Consider the following 18,763-nt stretch of genomic DNA (forward strand, 5'->3'; position numbering starts at 1 on the left):
AAACAAAACTAAGTTCATATAAAGAAATTGCAACCAATAACAAAAGTTGGGAGAGCTAGCAACCCTCAAGTAAATCACAAATTGTTTTTTTGTCGAAGTGAACAAACGTGATTTTTAAATATTTTGAAAGATTTTTGGTGGACCACTATATTATCAAATGGATTTTTATATGGTTTAGTTATCTATATATTTTAAGTATTTTCTTCATTATCATGCTCTATTTTTTTATGTAAACATCTATTTTTTGAAATAATCACCTCACATATACCATTTATTATTATTATTAAAGTTTATATGATTAAATATTGGTTTGTCCATGTATTTAAATTCCAAATATATATATATATATATTTTAGGAGATCTAAATAACGTGTTATATTTATATATATATATGTTTAACCGTACTCTTTTGGCATTTCTAAGATCAACTCAGTTAATTATCATTACAATTAGTGTTAATTATTTTTTATTTTCTTGACATTTACCTAATTTTCTATGTAAAGCACGTTTCTACACATTCTATTGTAGATTTTGTGGTGCGGGTAAGATTCATAGCAATACCAACATGAGAATTAATTACAGTTTCATATATTGTATTGTAAATTTCTTTTGAATCAATCGCTAAATTTTTATAATTCGTCACTGGTTTGGTCATAAGTTATTCACAATATGGACTAGCCGAAGTTATATATAGTTTTAAATTATATAAATAGGTACAACCGTATAAGCATAATAAGCCCATGAAATGAGTCTAGCTCTCTCTCTATATACATTTATACATACACGCATAACACCCACCCCATCAAAACTTGGAAGTGCATCAATTGGATGGTATAAAACGGACGTCGTTTATTTGTTTTTGAGCTTTTGAATGCTTTCTCTGTTTGCGCATTAACCGGCGAAATTTCTCAATGCTAATTACACTTCCCATTGAACGAAATAAAATAAATTAGTTTAAGATTAAATAATACACACCCAAATTCCAGAAGATAAAACATCTACGTACACGGGTCAATTAGATTAATTGTACATTCTTACATATGTATTGACGGATCTAAACAAGAAAAGGTGGTAGATCTCTTAAGTGGTGACGATTATCTTATAAGTTTAAGTAAAAACTCAAGAATCTAGTCAGCAGACTTCTACAAGAATTAGGTCGTTTTTGTTATTGCAGATGTGTGATTATTAATCTGTTATATACTTAATAAATGACAAAATATCACAGTATATGTGACAAACGTGATAGTTATTATCAATTGTCAGAAAATCATTTGAGATCAATTTAAACTAAATTAGTTTGACTTATTTTGTACTTTTACCTTTCAAATCATTTTCTCCATTTGTTTTTTTTTCAACTGTTAAGAAGAACTGTCGGTAGAGGTGTTTTCAACAAAAATAAATTAGTTGGTTGACATATATTTTTTAATCCTAACATGGTATGTTCCTTCCAAAATAAAACACCAAAACACCAGTTATAATTTATCATGAGTTTCTTACCAGTATGATTACACCGCATGTCACTAAACTCACAAAAAGGTTACTTACATTCGTTTAATTTTTTTTGGAAATCTAAATTACTCAATTTTATTGGTAGAGTATAGCTCATTAACTAAGGGGAACATATTTTGTTTCCTATCACATTTATTCGTCGATTTTCCACCAGAAACTGCTTATAAAATGAAACACATGTTTTAGAAAGACACCTATTCACAAAGTAGTATTAATGTTGATTATTTTTTTGTTAACTAGGGGTAAAAATTGATTTTTCAGGATGACTGAAGCGGTCGAGTAGTCCACTCATTAAATTTTTGAATGGACCTAAAGCATGGTACTAGATGATATTTTGCACACAAAAAGAATTTACAAAAAATGTATATGATGTTATTTTTTTTTAATTTAATATTAAATTATTTTTAAAGAGAAAATAAATGTTTATACATGATTAATGCAAACTTTTTTTAACTTTTGGTTTAAATCTATTCTTAGCATTGTCTTGTCGCACACCAAGTTTAGATGCATCCCGCGAGCGATGAGTTTCCTCCCTTTGTAATAGTGCTCACCCGATTACGTACATTCTTGTTTATTAACTTGACTAGCTTTTCCGGTGTAGATTATTGTTCTCCGTGTCATCTCTTATTCCGCTCCCCCAGATGGCGTGTATGGCATTCTGAAAAGTATATCCCAGCAAGAATCTCTTTCTTTTGTTTAAGTCTCTACTTGCAAGAATTTTCATCACGACTTCCCACTTTTTCTAAATATAAATGATGTTAGACGATCGATATTTGAATTAAGAAAGTAATTCATATTAAGTTAATTTATGATTATTTCCTTTTGTAACAATTAAATAAATGGTGGATGCTAGTAAAACTATTCTCATTGGTGATATTTTGATCGTGTCTTTAAAATAAAAATAATAGAAGAAAATAGATGAAGTGTCTTTAAATGAGTAATAATGTCTTTACAAAAACATTTCTGACCTCCAAAATAGAAGATGTTTTTAAATTTAATCTTAATTTATTTTTAAAATATCTACACAGATATGACCAATGTGGATGCTTTTAGACTACCTCGTCAATTATTAACAAAGACTTATGATTACATTTGCAGTTGCACTCTCTCTCTCTCGTCTTTCAAAAGTGTTCTAATTAAAATCCTCAATAATGTCATTAAGAATCTAATTCTTAAATCAAATTCGTACTCTCAATAGTTTTCTACAACTTTTTCTAACCATTGGTTAGTTGGTTATGTTTTCTAGTTACCACTGACCATAATATTTCGTGAGAACTAAATTAATCTATATATGTATATCGCAGTGTGGTCAACAATGTCTCCCGGTAAAGATCAGTTTTTTTTAATACTCAATCAAAATCAATCAATCAATAATGTAATTTTCTATTGTTTTATTCCATTACTGAATTCACTTAGTAATTTAGAGAAAAACACTAACATGCATTCTTACCATATGAAAAATAAAGCAAAATTCCACAAACGAATGAAATTAATTCGTACGACTTCCACTCTTAAGTTGAATTTTTGAGGTAAAAGTGATTCACTATTTGGGTAAGAATATATATACCACTTGGAGTCATGTTTATTTATGTATATAAATGTGATTATATCAAAAGATACAAGTGTGATTAATAGAAGTGTGATAGAATGATCAGTATATGGGCCACATATGTCATTGCATAATTAATCTTTAGGCAATGTCGTTGATGTCACTTTGTTCTTTAAGCTAAATTGGCCACAAATACTATCAATCACTACTTATCTTACCATTTGTTTAGGTGACCTTTACACTAACACCTTTTATTCACACAAGTATATGTGTATCGTGTTTTACACTAACACCTTTTATTCACACAAGTATATGTGTATCGTGTGTAAAGATCTTGGTAGAGATGTTAATGATGGGTTAAAACCCACTGGGTATTCAAAACCCACATAAAATTTTAAGTTCATAAATCTATTTTTTCTGAAAAAAAAATACAGGTTTAAAATGGGTTGGGTACCCAAATAAATAAAACCCATATGGGTTTACCTCATTGGGTAATGGGTACCTACGGGTTTTTTAAGTCCTTTTTCAGGTGAATCAACATTTTCTCGTCAAAAAAGATTTCACATTTTTTCGCCAAAACCGCGATTTAACAGTTTACCGCCAAAAAAGACATTCAACATTTACCCGCTAAAAAAGACATTCAACATTTTTCCGCCAAAAACGACAATCAACATTTTCCCGCCAAAACGCAATTCAACATTTTCCCGCCAAAAACGACATTCAATATTTTCTCGCCAAAACGCAATTCAACATTTTCCCGCCAAAAACGACATTCAATATTTTCCCGCCAAAACGCAATTCAACATTTTTCCGCCAAAAACGCGATTCAACATTTTTCGCCAAAAATGATTTCACATTTTCCCGCTAAAAACGCAATTTAACATTTTTCCGCCAAAACCGACATTCAACATTTTCCCGCCAAAAAGGATTTCACATTTTCCGATCAAAAACACAATTTTAACATTTTTCCGCCAAAAATGATATTCAACATTTTTCCGCCAAAAACACAATTCAACCTTTTTCTCATCAAATATATATGTAATACAGAAAATAAATACAATTTAAAATATATTTATAAGCAAATTATAGATACAACATACATATAATAGTATATTAGCAGTTAAAATAAACTCTAAGAAAATGACAAACACCAAGTTGGGTACCCACGGGTAGTCTCAAAACAATCAGTTTTTTTCGGGCTTTACCCACTAAATCAAAAACCCATCTGGGTTTTCTAAAGTTGGGTTTTTGGTGGGCAGGTTTATTTTGGGTTCAGGTCGGGTTGGGCTTTTTTACCCACCACAACATCTCTAGATCTTGGAGTACATATACCATCCAGTTTAGTTAGAATATATTATTATCCGGTTCAATTGACTGGTTAAGTTAGAACAGTTCTATATAAGAAAATTGTTTTACACTTTACTCTTTAAGAAATAAGAATCGAAAATCTTAACAAACTTTTCTTAATAGCTCAGCTCAATTCTTATTTTGTAATATGGTATCAGAGTCAGGTTTCAATGTGTCTCGATTGTAGACCATCCGTGGATGTCCAGTCCCACAAACTTCACGTTTCAGATGTCCAGTCCTGAGCGTGAGGGGGTGTATTAGAATATGTCCTACATCGAGATTTTGATAATTTATGGAGCAATATATAAGTATGTGGTAAACCTCAACTCTTGAGCTAGCTTTTGGGTATGAGGTAGACTCATACTAATATGAAATCATATTTTTATCATCTGTTAGAAAACACTAGTCCTTTTAGGAAATACCAAAATCTACAGGATGTAAACATAAGGGATAGTGGAGAATCTATTTAAAGTGAAATGGAGTTGGTAAATTGAGGCTTAGTACTACATAGGTCAGTTTGTTGACTTCTAAAGTGGCTTTGCATTCACAAGTATGAATGGTCAAGCTTAGCGTTTGGTGGTGCGATCAATAAAAGATTAATTATCATTAGTATTAATGTATTATAGTATCACTATACATCTCTTATTAAGTGCTATACATCACAGATACCCACAAAACAATTTGTAACTCAATTTAAAGGTAGTAATTTTTTATAAAGAGATTTCATAAATCTAAATGAAAAGTTAAAGGACAGAAAGTAATCAAAGTTGAACCAAACAACCATAAGAAAGAAGGGAATCTGGTTATTAACATAGCTAAATTTGTTAGTTAGTGTATTTTCTAGAATCCAATATTTATATATATATATATATATATAGCTAAATAATTGATGATTTTTGAAAGAAAATTTTCCTAAATAAAACTATTACTATACCTCCCCAACATCAATCCGGCTAATAGTTACTTAATTTCATGCTTAATTGTTGATAAAATAATATTTTGTATAAGTTATACATACGATCAAAACTAATAATACATATAAGGGTTTTTAATATATAACAACGCCATTCTAAAAAAATTGAGGCGACAACAAATATATTCTACGGACTATATAGTTTTGAAGGTTAAAACCTATATATACTTGCTAGGAAAAACCAATTTATAATATTTCGAATGGTGTAAGTTTTTTTTCCAAGTAATTAAGTAAGAGTTGTAGGCTTTCTATTTATGGATCATCCACTATTTTTCTACTTGGCCACTCACTATAAACGTAAAACATATTAAACGACCAAAAGTAATTTAGATTCTATCTTAAGAGTTAAGACTACACTGTTACATAAAATATTTTCCACTCTTAAATTTTCTTTCTTTGCTAAAAAATTTAAAGTTGACAAAAATATCTAAAATAAACCATAATAACTATACCATTTAGTTACAGAATATTTTTGATTGAGTAGGATTATGCAACTTAAGACAACTCTCTAAGATTTATTGTATATTTTATTCAAATATAAATTGAAGAAAATATATTAAATTTTTGAGCCACAATTACTGGAGATGGTGGTGTCAGTATCTTTGAAATAATGAAGAAATTGTCCCCTCTAAAGTTAAAACCCACAAATTATGACCTACTTTCAAACACCATATATTTCTCCATAAACTTGGGGTCTTAATCAATTAATTATAAAAACAGATTGTACATTAACATTTTCCTTTTTTCATTGACACGAAAATTTTAGAAAGAGGTTATCCAATGTCAATAATGTTTCATTTCAGATTCGGCTCAAAAATAGAAAAATATACAAATAATTTGAATTAAATATAATAATGACTTTTTCTTCGAACTCACAGTACATAAGGCAACAAGTGTCAGATTTGATGCATAGAGATAATAGCATTTTTCGTAGTTTTTGTTAAATATAAGTATAATACAACATTCCAAATTTCTATTACAGATTTTTAACTGGATCGGATAATTAGATCGGCATATTTTTCAAGCTTTCAGCAAAAACGATCACCCTAAAATTATTTTTTTTGATGGAATGATTTGTTTGAGGATATTGAATATATACACTCCAATTCCAAAAAGGCTATAAAGTATGAATTAAACAATCAAGTAGTAATAGCCATTATTAATGATTCGAAAATGGTAAAGAAATAATTAACACTAAACAAGAGTCAAAAGAACATGACGTAAATATTACATCAACTTTACGTATAAACCCCTTCCCTCTCTCTATTTAAACCCAACACATACATATGAAACTCCTCAACAAACACAAAAACCTCACAACCACTAAACAACACACAAAAATGGCGTTTGTATTAATGAATAACACAAACGCGTTTCTTGTAACGCTACTATTACTATCCCTTTCTTACATTCCATTGTCTTTTTCCACAATCCAACAAGACTTCGTGATGTGTCTAGTCGACAACTCCGACGCTTCCTTTCCAATGGACTCATCGTTCTTCACTCACGACCTAAACGCCTCTTCCTTTAAACTCGCCTTAGAGACGTCAGCTCAAAATCTCCGTTACTTGATGCCTTCAAATCCTAAGCCAGAGTTCATTTTCGAGCCGCTTTACGAAACGCACGTTCAGGCCGCCGTTCTTTGCGCCAAGAAGCTGAAGCTTCACTTGCGGTTAAGAAGCGGTGGTCATGACTACGAAGGCCTCTCTTACGTCTCGGAGATGGAAACGGCGTTTGTGATCGTCGACTTGTCCAAGCTTAGACAGATCAGTGTTGATATAGAAAGTAACAGCGCGTGGGTTCACGCTGGTGCTTCTATTGGAGAGGTTTATTACAGGTAAATCATATGTTATAATCTTCTTTTTTTAACCACGTCTACAACGATTTATATATTGCCACCGAGAAACGATTTAATATTCTAAGCTACACCCTAAAGTTTTAAAATATTTGATTTACTTTATATAGTACAAGATATACTTATTTATGAAAGAAAAGGAAGAAGTTACATTCATTCATTTCAAACATATTCGGGTTTACGCAAAAGTATGAAATTTTAGTTTCTTTGGGGACATTTTCCACATTTAGGCTTTGGTTTGGTTAAGCTGAACAATTTAAATTTTTTAAACCGAACCAATTTACTATAAAACAACCGAATATGATGGTTAAGCTGTGGTTATGACCCGGTTCTTCTTTGGTTTATATTTCATGGTTTTTAAGGATCCAAGAGAAAAGCAAAATCCACGGTTTTCCGGCGGGTTTATGCACCAGCCTAGGCATCGGCGGTCACATAATCGGCGGAGCCTATGGTTCAATGATGCGTAAGTTTGGTCTCGGAGCTGATAACGTCCTCGATGCTAGGATCGTTGACGCTGACGGCAAAATCTTGAATCGCGCGGCGATGGGAGAAGACGTTTTCTGGGCGATTCGAGGAGGTGGAGGAGGAAGCTTCGGCGTAATACTTGCCTGGAAAATAAAGCTCGTTCCGGTGCCAGAGATTGTTACGGTGTTTACCGTCACGAGGACGCTTGAGCAAGACGGAACTAAGCTTTTGTACAAGTGGCAACAAGTCGCTGATAAGCTCGACGAAGATCTCTTTATCCGTGTGATTATTCAGCCGACGAGCAAAACTCCGAAGAGCAAAGAAAGAACTATCTCGACTTCGTACCAAGGCCAATTTCTCGGCGACGCTAATCGTTTGTTGCAGGTAAAATTAATGGGGTCAAATTTAAATTTCGTAATATTAGGGGTCTGTTTGTTAATTTATGAAAGTTAATGGTTATGATAAATTAAGGAAGGAAAGTTTTGATTATGACAATAACAACCCCGGGTTTGTTTGACAGGTGATGCAAAGGAGTTTCCCACAGCTTGGACTAACGAAGAAAGATTGTTTAGAGACAAGCTGGATCAAATCGGTGATGTACATTGCAGGTTTTCCAAGCACTGCCCCATCAGAAGCTTTACTCGATGGGAAATCGTTGTTCAAGAATTACTTCAAAGCCAAGTCAGACTATGTGGAAGAGCCAATTCCAGTAGAGGGATTAGAAGGGTTGTGGGAGAAGCTTCTAGAAGAGGACTCACCATTGACTATATGGAATCCTTATGGAGGAATGATGGCAAAAATTCCCGAGACAGAGACACCTTTCCCACATAGGAGTGGGACATTGTTCAAGATACAATGGCTGACTTTGTGGCAAGATGGGAAAACAAGCGAGGCGAAGCATATGGGGTGGATGAGGGAAATGTATAGTTACATGGAGCAGTATGTATCGAAAAGCCCGAGATCCGCGTACGTGAACTATAGAGATCTTGATTTGGGGATGAATGGTAAAGGGAGTGATGCAAGAGAATGGGGGAATAGGTATTTCAAGGGTAATTTTGAAAGGTTGGTGGAGATTAAAGCTAAGTTTGATCCTGAGAATTTCTTTAGACATGAACAAAGTATTCCTACAGAACTTGAGTGAATTTGGAGTTAGACAAGAATAAGAGTGTGGTTTAAGATTTCTCTTAGGAAAGACTTGTTACTTGTGTTTTTGTGCTTTTAAACATGGCCAACACACTTGTATTTCAAAATTGTTATCCAATCTAATCCCTTATGAGGTCTTAGAAGTAATGGCAAATTTGGCTAAACCAAATCAAATCATATTTGCCTATAAATGATGATAGTTTGGTTTAATGGCAAACTCCCTATTGTTCCACCACAATTCCCTATTTAAACACACCTCTTTTAAACAATAGTGATAGGATACTACCTTGTAGAAAATATGTATCTAGAAGGAGATATTCATCTTCCTAATTTCCTCCAATCTTTATATTTCATCCCAAAGAAAGAAAAAAATGATTGTAATAGGAAATAGAGAACCAATTTTGTACAGACAAACTACGGATTGACCCTGTATACCGTATACTGTAAGACGATTTGTTTTTTAAAATTTGTTATTTTTAACATATATGATTATGTGTTATACTATATAGTAACTCGCGGTATACCGCAAGCCTATATTTTTATTTTCAAAATTTACATTTTTGTTTTTAAGATGATATATAAATATATGCTATTATTTTGTTTAATTTAAATGTATGGTACACCGCAAGACGATATTTTGTAACTAAAATTTTAAAATTTTAAGTTGTATTTGTTTTGTTAATATTGTTTATTTTGTCTAGTGTTTAAGATTGTATAAGTGTAATTGATTGTTAATTTCACCCGAATATACAATCATGTATTAATATCTACCTAAATCCTTCAATTTTAGGATTTAAACTGTAGTATAAAGTTCAAATGTGTTGTCCAAAAAAAAAAAAGTTCAAATGTTTATAATGTTTAAACTTCTTTTAAAAGAATCAAAATGTGTTTCTTTAAAAAATAAGTTGAAGTTGTATTTGTTTTGTTAATATTGTTTGTTTTATTTAGTGCTTAACATTGTCTAAGTTAGATGCATTGTCAGCTCCTCATTCGTTGTTCCATGTTGTGGACAAGAGCATTTCTTCTCAAGCCTCACCGTATTCTGCTCAATAACACTCTTATCCTGTTGTTGGGGCTCAATAACACTCTTATGCAGATGATGTTGCAGTACGTAGGTGAGTCATTTTTTATGTACAAGGGAATACATATAATAACTAAAGTGAATGCAGATTCCGTAAAGAATGATTGGTCAAACGATACCTTCTTGGGTACTTGGGATAAGTTAGGAGAGTAATCATCCAATCTGCAAGGGGAATGAAGTCATAGGGTTTAAGGAAAAATTGGTCTTTTCACCAAGGATGATCTCAAGACCGGGTGGTACCAGTACGAGTACCAAAGAAACTCGATATCTTTTGAAGAAATGGTTGTATGTCATCTAGTATACGACGAAGAGAACCTTGCCATTGAGGATACTGAAGCCATTGAGGATACTGAGAATGAAGCCGAGGAGGGCCTTAACGTTGAAAATTTTGGGACTGTTCACGTAGATGATTTGCTTGGTCAGTATGAAAACCTGGACATTTTTCGTGGTGATGAGCAGTTCCTTATCGGTCTAAGGGAATGTCGACGTCGATGATCGACTTGATCAGACCGGAAAAGATCTGGCTTGATGGATGGATGATTTGCTCTATTACTAAATACTCCAAAGATATATAGTTGGTACAAGTGTGTTTGTGATTTAGTTTTTTTTTTTAGTTTGAGACTTTGATACTTGTCCAAACTCTGTTTCTTTCTTTTTGATCAATTTGGGAAAAGATCTTGCTCTTTAATAAAACATTCACTAGATGATGAGTGTATTAAGGTAAATACTTCACTTGATGTTGCGTCTAAACCAACTCTTATACTATGTGGGAAAGATGTCTTTGTCATAGGGATTTAAATTGGAGTTGCGCCTTTCCTTATTATTCTGATCCCGAGATAAAGAATAGCTCGTCTTTTTCGCCATCATTCCTACATAATGATTCCATATAGGCCCTGTCTGTTTCATCATTTATCATTTCCATTCAGATGATCCACTTACATGATTCATTTGAATGATACATCTGAATGATGTTTGTTTTACTATTTGTAATTTAATCTAAATGATGCATTTAAATGAATCTTTATTTGTTTGATCATTTTGTAGTTCATCCATATTCTCATTTAGATAAAAATGACTAAAATACCCATGCTTTTATTTTGACAAATGACAAATATTCAACATCATTACCCATTATCAATATCAAACATATTGGCGGGAAAATATGATTTTACGGTTTTAGCAAAATACCGTTTACGGTTTTGGCGGAAAAATATGATTTTGCGGTTTCGCCGAGAATACACGATTTTACGGTTTTGGCGGTAAAATATGATTTTGCGATTTTGGTGGGAAAACATGTGTTTGCGGTTTTGGCGGGAAAACATAATTTTACGGATTTGCGAAAACATGATTTTAGGGTTTTGGCGGGAAAACATGATTTTATGGTTTTGACGGGAAAAACATGATTTTGCGGTTATGGCGGGAAAAACATGATTTTGCGGTTTTGGCGGGAAAAATATGATTTTGCGGTTTTGACGGGATTTTGCGGTTTTGGCGGGAAACATGATTTTACGGTTTTGCGGAAAAATATGATTTTATGATTTTGGCGGGAAAACATGATTTTGCTGTTTTGGCGTAAAAATAAGATTTTTGCGGTTTTGACGAAAAATAAATTTTGCGGTTCCGGCGGGAAAATATGATTTTTGCGGTTTTGGCAAAAAAACATGATTTTGCGGTTTTGGCGAAAAATATAATCTTATGATTTTGACGGGAAAACATGATTTTACGGTTATGGTGAGAAAATATGATTTTGCAATTTTGGTGGGAAAACATGATTTTGCAGTTTTGGCGGAAAAACATAATATTGCCATTTTGGCGAGAAAATATAATTTAGTGGTTTCGGCATAAAAATATAGTTCTATGGTTTTAGGTGGAATACCGCTTTCTATAATTTTACATCAAAAATTATGATTTTGCGGTTTTTGGCAAAAAAACGCAATTCCACGATTTTACGATTATGACATAAAATAATAATCCGTGATTTCATGATTTTTTAGAGTTTTTTTTTGTTTCAATATATAATTTTAAAAATATTATATAAGAAATCTATAAAAAAAAATATTATTTAAATTATGATTATAAACAAGAGTATATCTGTCTTTTGTTATTTTTGAATGAACCATCTCCATCCAAATGGTTCAAACAAATTCATCCAAATGAATTTCATTAATTTGCCTAAATTTTGAAACTCATTCAGATGTATCATCCAGATGATTCATCCAAATGCTTGTTAAATTGTCATAAACAAACATCATTTTCCATCTCCATTTGGATGGATCATTTGGATGGAGAAACAAACAGGCCATAGTCACCGGAGATATGAACACAATTAATAACACACATCTCGTCAGTCATAAGATAACAATTAACAATAAACTGGCTTGTTCAACTCTTCTCTTACATTAGGATCCTTGACATGATAGGATCCTTAAAACGGGCAATACTCTCTACATGTTGAGGTGCGATGCGGACATGACATTCACCCTCGTCTACGAATCCGGAACAGCGCCTAAATTCTTCATCGTCTCCAATTCCTAAGAGCCTAACTCTTCTAATGTTTGTTGTTTCAACATTATAGTAGAAAATGTAGAAGGTCGATTATCGAGTGACAACAACTTTGGAGCCATAATGATCTCACCAGCCTTGTTGGTGCCTGGAAAAGACATTTGGATATCCCCAACATAATCCCACGCGACAGAGGAGGGAAACACACATGTTTGCTTTGACCATTCATGTCTCTCAACGTCTTCTAGAATCCATAAATCAAAACTATGGAAACGACCATAAGGGAATCTCACAATGGACCTAGCTTCCCTTTGTATTCTATGAATATTGCTTCATACCCCCATTGTAAAACATCATTAGGAGCTTTGATAAAACTTATCTTCTCAGACCTAACATCAAAACACACCAAAACTGGATTCATAGGTGGGGTTGGGCTATAAGCACCATAGTAGACAAAACCATCGATGCTTACTCCCACAGTTACCGGGCTAAAAGGCGCATTGGTAACTTCAATGTGTCTCCATCCTTGACCACCTCCCCCTAGTGTTAAGACCTTGTGCTCTAGATTTCTCTTTCTCGACGGCACAGATACAGACAATGCTTTTTGTTGATCATCAATCGGATCGTATCCCACGAATCGAGTGTTAACAGGAAACTTAGGACATCTCCATCAGTGAGATACCTTCTTGGTTTCTAAAAAAAAAAAAGATATTAGTATTTTAATAAATATTAGTTATATAATTAAATTTTAACAATAAAATAATATTTGACCAATAGATGATATACAAGTGTTCTTATGGGTTTCTTAGAGTTTCTCACTTGAGAGACTAATTCTACTCTCTCTCATACTTTTTGATTATATTTTATTTTTATATTAAACAGTTTCTCAATGAGAAACCATTGATGGAGATGGTCTTAATGACTTGCTCCGTGCTAGGGTTACATATCATGTGCCGAAATTCAGCGGTAACAGAGAGAAAGCCATGGACAGAGTCACAAGACCCTGAGTGGAAACTAAAGCTCATTTATGGTACTGCAATCTCGAAATGAGGTACCAAAGAAGAAGCATAGTCTCCCTCATGTGAAAACGTGAAGAAGAAGATAAGCTTATCCTTAGGCTTATTGAAAAAACCATTACTCAAAGCGACTACAAACCGTGATTGCTTCGAGGACATAGTGAAGAAGGAATCGATGAATCTTTGGCTTCCGATGATGGAAGACCACATTTTAGAGACGCGTTTGAAATTCGTAAGAGACTTGGCAGACAATCTAGTAAGTATAACCATCTTTAGATCAAAAGGGAGCGAATCTAAATCTATCTCACTTGGGTTTGTGTCTTTCTCATTACCATCTCCAAAGCAAACCTCAGATGATTCGACTCGACAAAGGAGTTTCTTCAACCTAAACTTGGAAGGCAATCTAACCGTCTTTAGATCAACAGGGTTCGGATCTAACTTACTTGGTCTGTTGCAGAACCTGTCCTTGCCTTTTACGGCGGTTCCCGACGAAACCCAGAATTCGACTCGGAGAAGATTGGATTTGAATCGCAAACACCTAGATTTGAGCGACAACCGCAAAGAGCTAGATGTGTATTCGACAAAGGAGGTTCCTCTTTTTTTAAATTGGGTCTTCTTCTTCAAGGAGCTTTTTTTTTTTTTCGACACAAAATCCGACAAAACTCATTGCTAGAATTGGGCCCAACTACTAAAAGCCCAAAGCAAAAGAATGGGGACGACTAGGAAAAAAATTAATTAATGAGAAGTGAGAACATGCATAATTGAATATGGTTAAATACACGTTTCCAAAAAATAATGAGAAACTTGGGGATCTTTTTCTTTAGCATGGTGATAAACTTTGGAATTTTTTGTTTCCAATAAATGATATTTTTACTACTTAATCATCTCTAATGGTATATATTACGTTAAATATATATATTCTAACTTTAATTTATTTATTGCTTGCTTGAAACCTACGTAAGATTTAAAATTATTAAATGATACAAAAACTTTGAAATTCAAATAGTAGTTTTTTTTTTGCGAAATGAGTCTTCATCATGAGTGTTATTGGTTTAAGCCTTTACGGAAACACTTGAGGGATGCTTGGGGTAGAAGGCATCCAATTAGCGGACTCATCAAATCTCGGAGCGAAGCCTTGGTAAGGAGCAGACTGATCTACAAATGGAAAGGGCGGGTACTCGGGGAGTGAAGGCCAAACCGGAACCGGTAACCTAGGTTTCTCAAAATCAGGAAATGCCGGCGGTGGAAGGAGAGGCACATCAGGCAGAGGCGGCGCTAGGAGAGGAAGATCAGGCGGAGGCGGTGGTGGCGCCACTGCTTCTTGGAAAGAAGGGAAGTCAGGGAATCCAAGGTCGTGGACCGGTGTATTACGACCAGAAGATGGATAATCGTCGGCTCCAATCTGAGCTACTTTAGCGTGGGATCTCTGTAGTCGTGAAGAAAATGTTTCTTTGGGCTTTTGGAGTATGAAGAAACTCAAAAAGACGACGTATCTAAGAACAAGTGAAAGTGATGCCATTGTATTTAGTGTGTGTGGGTGTTGATGTTTAGTCTTTTTCGTAATTTTAGGGTTACTGAAGATTCAAATTTATAGCTTTGAATTAATTGGTTGACAATTGTAAAATCTTTGCTATTATTTGCATTGTGTTCCTACTTTTCACCAAAGCATATGCTAATACTTTTTTATTCAAAGTCAAACGTCATGTCAACGAGGAGTGTTTTGACCAAAGATCAATTTTGATAAATCGAAATTATTAGGTCAACGGCAACGAATAAGAACCTTTTCGTACACACTATATGGTCTTGTTTTGATTAATCTAAACCAAACCGATTAGGCCAAACCGATTAGGGAAAATAATAACCGATCCTTACGATCGTGTCAAACAACATTTGGTTTTCCTAACAAACAATTCAAATAAGTACTGAAACTAATTAGCAGTAAGTGTTTCTTTCAAAAAAGTTAGGACATACAAAATTCAAATTTTATAATAGATGTAAATCAACTAAAATTCAAACTCTTTCTTCTTTCTATCTTTTTTTTTTTTTGCCTTATTGATAAATTACTTATGTTTGATAGTTTATATTTTTCATAAAGATAAATCAAAGCTATAGTTTGGACAAAATCATATTGATAAAACTGGTTAAAAAGAAAAGATCATTCATATGTAATTTTTTCTTAGCCTTATTTGGTGTACACATACCGTGACTCCATGAGTGGTACTGTTGTTCCTGCAGAGCCATATTTCCCATTTGAAGATCGTGAGAGTGGCAATAGAAACTAGTGAAGATGTGGAACCGCCAAATGAGAGACTTAACGCCAAAAGTGAATTTGTTAACATAACATATAAGGACTTGGCCAAGGATCAGACCGGTGACCATGTTGAACACAAAGCTATAGTTAGAACTTACAAAGTGCCATCGATGAGCTTTCAGAATACTTATCTCTCGAGGGTGACTTTTTGGAGTGGAGAAAAAGCTGCTTTCTGTATGACTCTCTAGAGCAAGATTTAATAAGTAATAGTCAACAAATAGGAATTCATATATCAGCATATTTTTTCTGCCATTTGAACTTATTTCAATAATTCTTTTAGTTGTTTCCATAGGTGCAATTTATGTGGCTCGTCAATAAAAAAAATTATTAAAGACGAAAAAAAACTTTGTGTATATAGATGATTTTTTCCGTTCATTCAATTAAATTTGATTGAATCCTATTTCATATTTTAAGGATCAATTTTTATATTTAATATAAATTTGAAAAAAAAGTTTTAGTACCTAAATGTTGTTTTATTCGTACTTTTTTTGTTATATTCTAGTTGATGGAATCCAGTGAATTATTTTTCATATTGAAATGAATCAAAACTGATAAGGAGTTGTTGAATGATACTCAGAACATGTACTTGTTTTGAGTGCTTATTTATTTTTAAATAGTCTTTACGGATTGATCACAAGTGAAAATATGGTTAGGGCTCTTATGTGTCTTGAATACTTGCTTCTGTTTCCTCGACTTTTATTTTGACTCTACAATGTCATGTTTTTACATTGATTTTTATGTACTATAATTTGCTTTTCAGGTATGAACGGCCAAGTTATACCAAAATGGTTTCGAGTTTCTCCCACTGACGAAGAGGTCATAAGGTTAAGCCATTAGGTGTAGGCGCTTTCCAAAGGTGGAATCTTCTAGTTCTCACGATCTACTAAAAGTAAAGTTGAGCACCCGGACCACTTGCATTCATTCGGTTCTCCTCTCAGTTCCGTTTAGCTCTTATTCCTCTTTGGAAGCGGGCCGTGGGAGCATGGCGGGAGACAAAGTCCGGAACTGCGGGAGGTGACTGTCTCATGAAACACCTATACGTGTATGATCATCCTGATTTGCTCATCCACCAATCGAGAGACTACTTTCACAAAGGAGAATATTGGTACACTTTGTAACCAGAAAACACAAAGGACCATCCAACATGATGAAGCGAACTATGGGCATAAGGAACAAGAAAAGGGGAGGTGAATGCATGACAAGAAGATTGAGATTAAAGAGGAAGGTCATATCATCGGGGAAAAACAAAAATTTATATTCAGAGACAAGCAAAATAGGCATTGTGGATGGCACCAATACGAACATCGCCTTCCTTCTCCCCAGTTTCTGCTGGCTGTTAGTCACATGATCTATAAGGCTGAAGATGATGTCACGCTAACTCAAGCTTTCGATGAACTCAACCACTTATGCGTACCTTTGGTGAAGCTCCAGCCACTTATGGGCATTGATGCAGCTATGAATGAACCGGAAGTAAAGGTGAATCCAGATGAAGATGTAGAAATACTTTAGAAGCAATTATGAATGACTTCCAACACCTATTGTCAACAAACGACATGGAGATAGATGCACCGTGATCTTGTTGGTTTCCATCTTGGCCTCAGTTTTCCTTTATAGATTCTCCCGAGCTTTACAAATTTCTCACATGCTTGTTATCTCTGACTGTTATACATTCCGGCAGATCTTCAATCTGTTTTAGAGTATATCTCTTCTTTTTTTGGTACCTGAAACTCATGTTTTAGTCTTTCAAGATTCTCTTAAACTAATTTGTTTTTTCAAAATTCTGTTTGTACATAATTTCTAGTGCATATATGGTCTTCACACAACAATTAAAGAAACTGAAGCATTAATCTGTAGAATGTCAAGATCAATGTGTAATATTATGGGATTGCATGCATTAGCGAGTTTTTTCTTTTTTTTTTTCAAGTATAAAACCTCTATAAATTAATAATGTTGGGCCACATTCTATTAATTTATAGATGTATTAATTTATTAAATTATTAATTTAGAGAGAGTTTTCTCTAATTTTATAACTTTTTTAATTTTCTATGAAAATATAAGATTTCTTTCGTTATATCTACATATACATTTTTGCAGCCATTTTGTGAAATAAATCATGTAGTTGGGACTTATTTACGATGACTGCCACTAGATTTTTTTTTTGTCAAAACACAACTTTCATTCATTAAGGCCTCAAGAGAGGAAAGTTGATACAAGCTACGATAATACAACAGAAAGAAAGATACAAGTTCCATGAGTTTTCCAAAGGGATGTTCACTTTTAAAAAGTTTGCAATGGTTGAAAAATTTGTTGAAACTATAGCGGATTCGACCAAGAAGACGAGCTTCGCGAAATCCTCGACCAACGGGTGGTCATAGACGGCTCGAGCAAACAATGCATACGAGCTTTTAGAAACAAATTCCAAAGAGGAGGCTGCTGGATAAAAAAGATTGAGAATACTACGGTAACCACTTTTCCATGGAAATGCGGTTATAATGCCGTTCTTCTTCAAGCTTTTAAAAATTTGAGAACTATCCTTGAACTTGATGATTTGCACATGAACGAGCTCGATAATCAAAGGAAGCGGGGATGAAGAGTTGAAAAAGCTACGGTAATCACCGCTCTGTGGAGACGGGATCATAGTGCCGTTCTTCTTCACTCTTTTGGTTTTATGAAAAATCTCTCTAGGTGCTTCGAAAGGCAGGGTTCTCGAGATATAATTGTACCAACAAAGCAACATTGACCGAATATGTTCCAATTGTTGTCCATGAAAAACTGGTTTCAAATATCGACACCAACGTTGGCTAATAATGGACAAATAAGATTTTCGATTAAACCTAGATTTTTGCAGAAATTGATTAGGATCACACCTATTGGAGTTGGGCTTCAAACACCTTAAAGGCCCAAATAAATGAATTTGCCAAGACAAGGAACTTGATGGGCCGAACTGGAATAGGCCCAAAACCGAAAACCCTAGTTTTCTTTTGGCATGGGCGATGAGACTTTGAGTGTGGC

General features: G+C 33.8%; 2 protein-coding genes, 3 long non-coding RNA genes and 1 pseudogene across 7 annotated transcripts; 2 read left to right on the forward strand and 4 right to left on the reverse strand.

Annotated features, from left to right (window-relative positions):
- Nucleotides 1–6,664: 6,664 nt before the first annotated feature.
- AT1G30760 (FAD-binding Berberine family protein) lies at nt 6,665–9,107 on the forward strand (the record flags this gene model as incomplete). 2 transcript variants are annotated; one of them, NM_102813.3, is made up of 3 exons in its annotated part: nt 6,665–7,215; nt 7,596–8,082; nt 8,219–9,075. In NM_102813.3, 3 exons carry the CDS (start codon nt 6,665–6,667, stop codon nt 8,837–8,839), a joined length of 1,659 nt encoding a protein of 552 aa, NP_174363.2. In that variant the 3' UTR covers nt 8,840–9,075. The 2 variants fall into 2 exon arrangements, with proteins under 2 accessions (NP_174363.2, NP_001319117.1); NM_001332928.1 differs by having other exon boundaries at nt 6,676–7,215; nt 8,219–9,107.
- Nucleotides 9,108–10,232: 1,125 nt separating this feature from the next.
- Nucleotides 10,233–10,470, reverse strand: AT1G06353. Its single transcript, NR_139068.1, has one exon. It is a non-coding gene; the product is annotated as an other RNA (long non-coding RNA).
- A 1,846-nt stretch (nt 10,471–12,316) lies between these two features.
- On the reverse strand, nt 12,317–14,959 carry AT1G30780 (F-box associated ubiquitination effector family protein; the record flags this gene model as incomplete). Its single annotated transcript, NM_102814.2, has 5 exons — nt 12,317–12,453; nt 12,558–12,688; nt 12,763–13,089; nt 13,580–13,978; nt 14,505–14,959. The coding sequence occupies 5 exons, from the start codon at nt 14,957–14,959 to the stop codon at nt 12,317–12,319; spliced, it is 1,449 nt and encodes a 482-aa protein (NP_174364.2).
- A 1,443-nt stretch (nt 14,960–16,402) lies between these two features.
- On the reverse strand, nt 16,403–17,328 carry AT1G06357. Its single transcript, NR_139069.1, has one exon. It is a non-coding gene; the product is annotated as an other RNA (long non-coding RNA).
- AT1G06363 lies at nt 17,057–17,366 on the forward strand. Its single transcript, NR_139070.1, has one exon. It is a non-coding gene; the product is annotated as an other RNA (long non-coding RNA).
- A 567-nt stretch (nt 17,367–17,933) lies between these two features.
- Nucleotides 17,934–18,488, reverse strand: AT1G30784 (annotated as a pseudogene). The gene has a single exon.
- Between the last annotated feature and the right edge of the window lie 275 nt (nt 18,489–18,763).

This window comes from Arabidopsis thaliana, assembly GCF_000001735.4.
Source record: "Arabidopsis thaliana chromosome 1 sequence".
Taxonomy (NCBI): Eukaryota; Viridiplantae; Streptophyta; class Magnoliopsida; order Brassicales; family Brassicaceae; genus Arabidopsis; species Arabidopsis thaliana.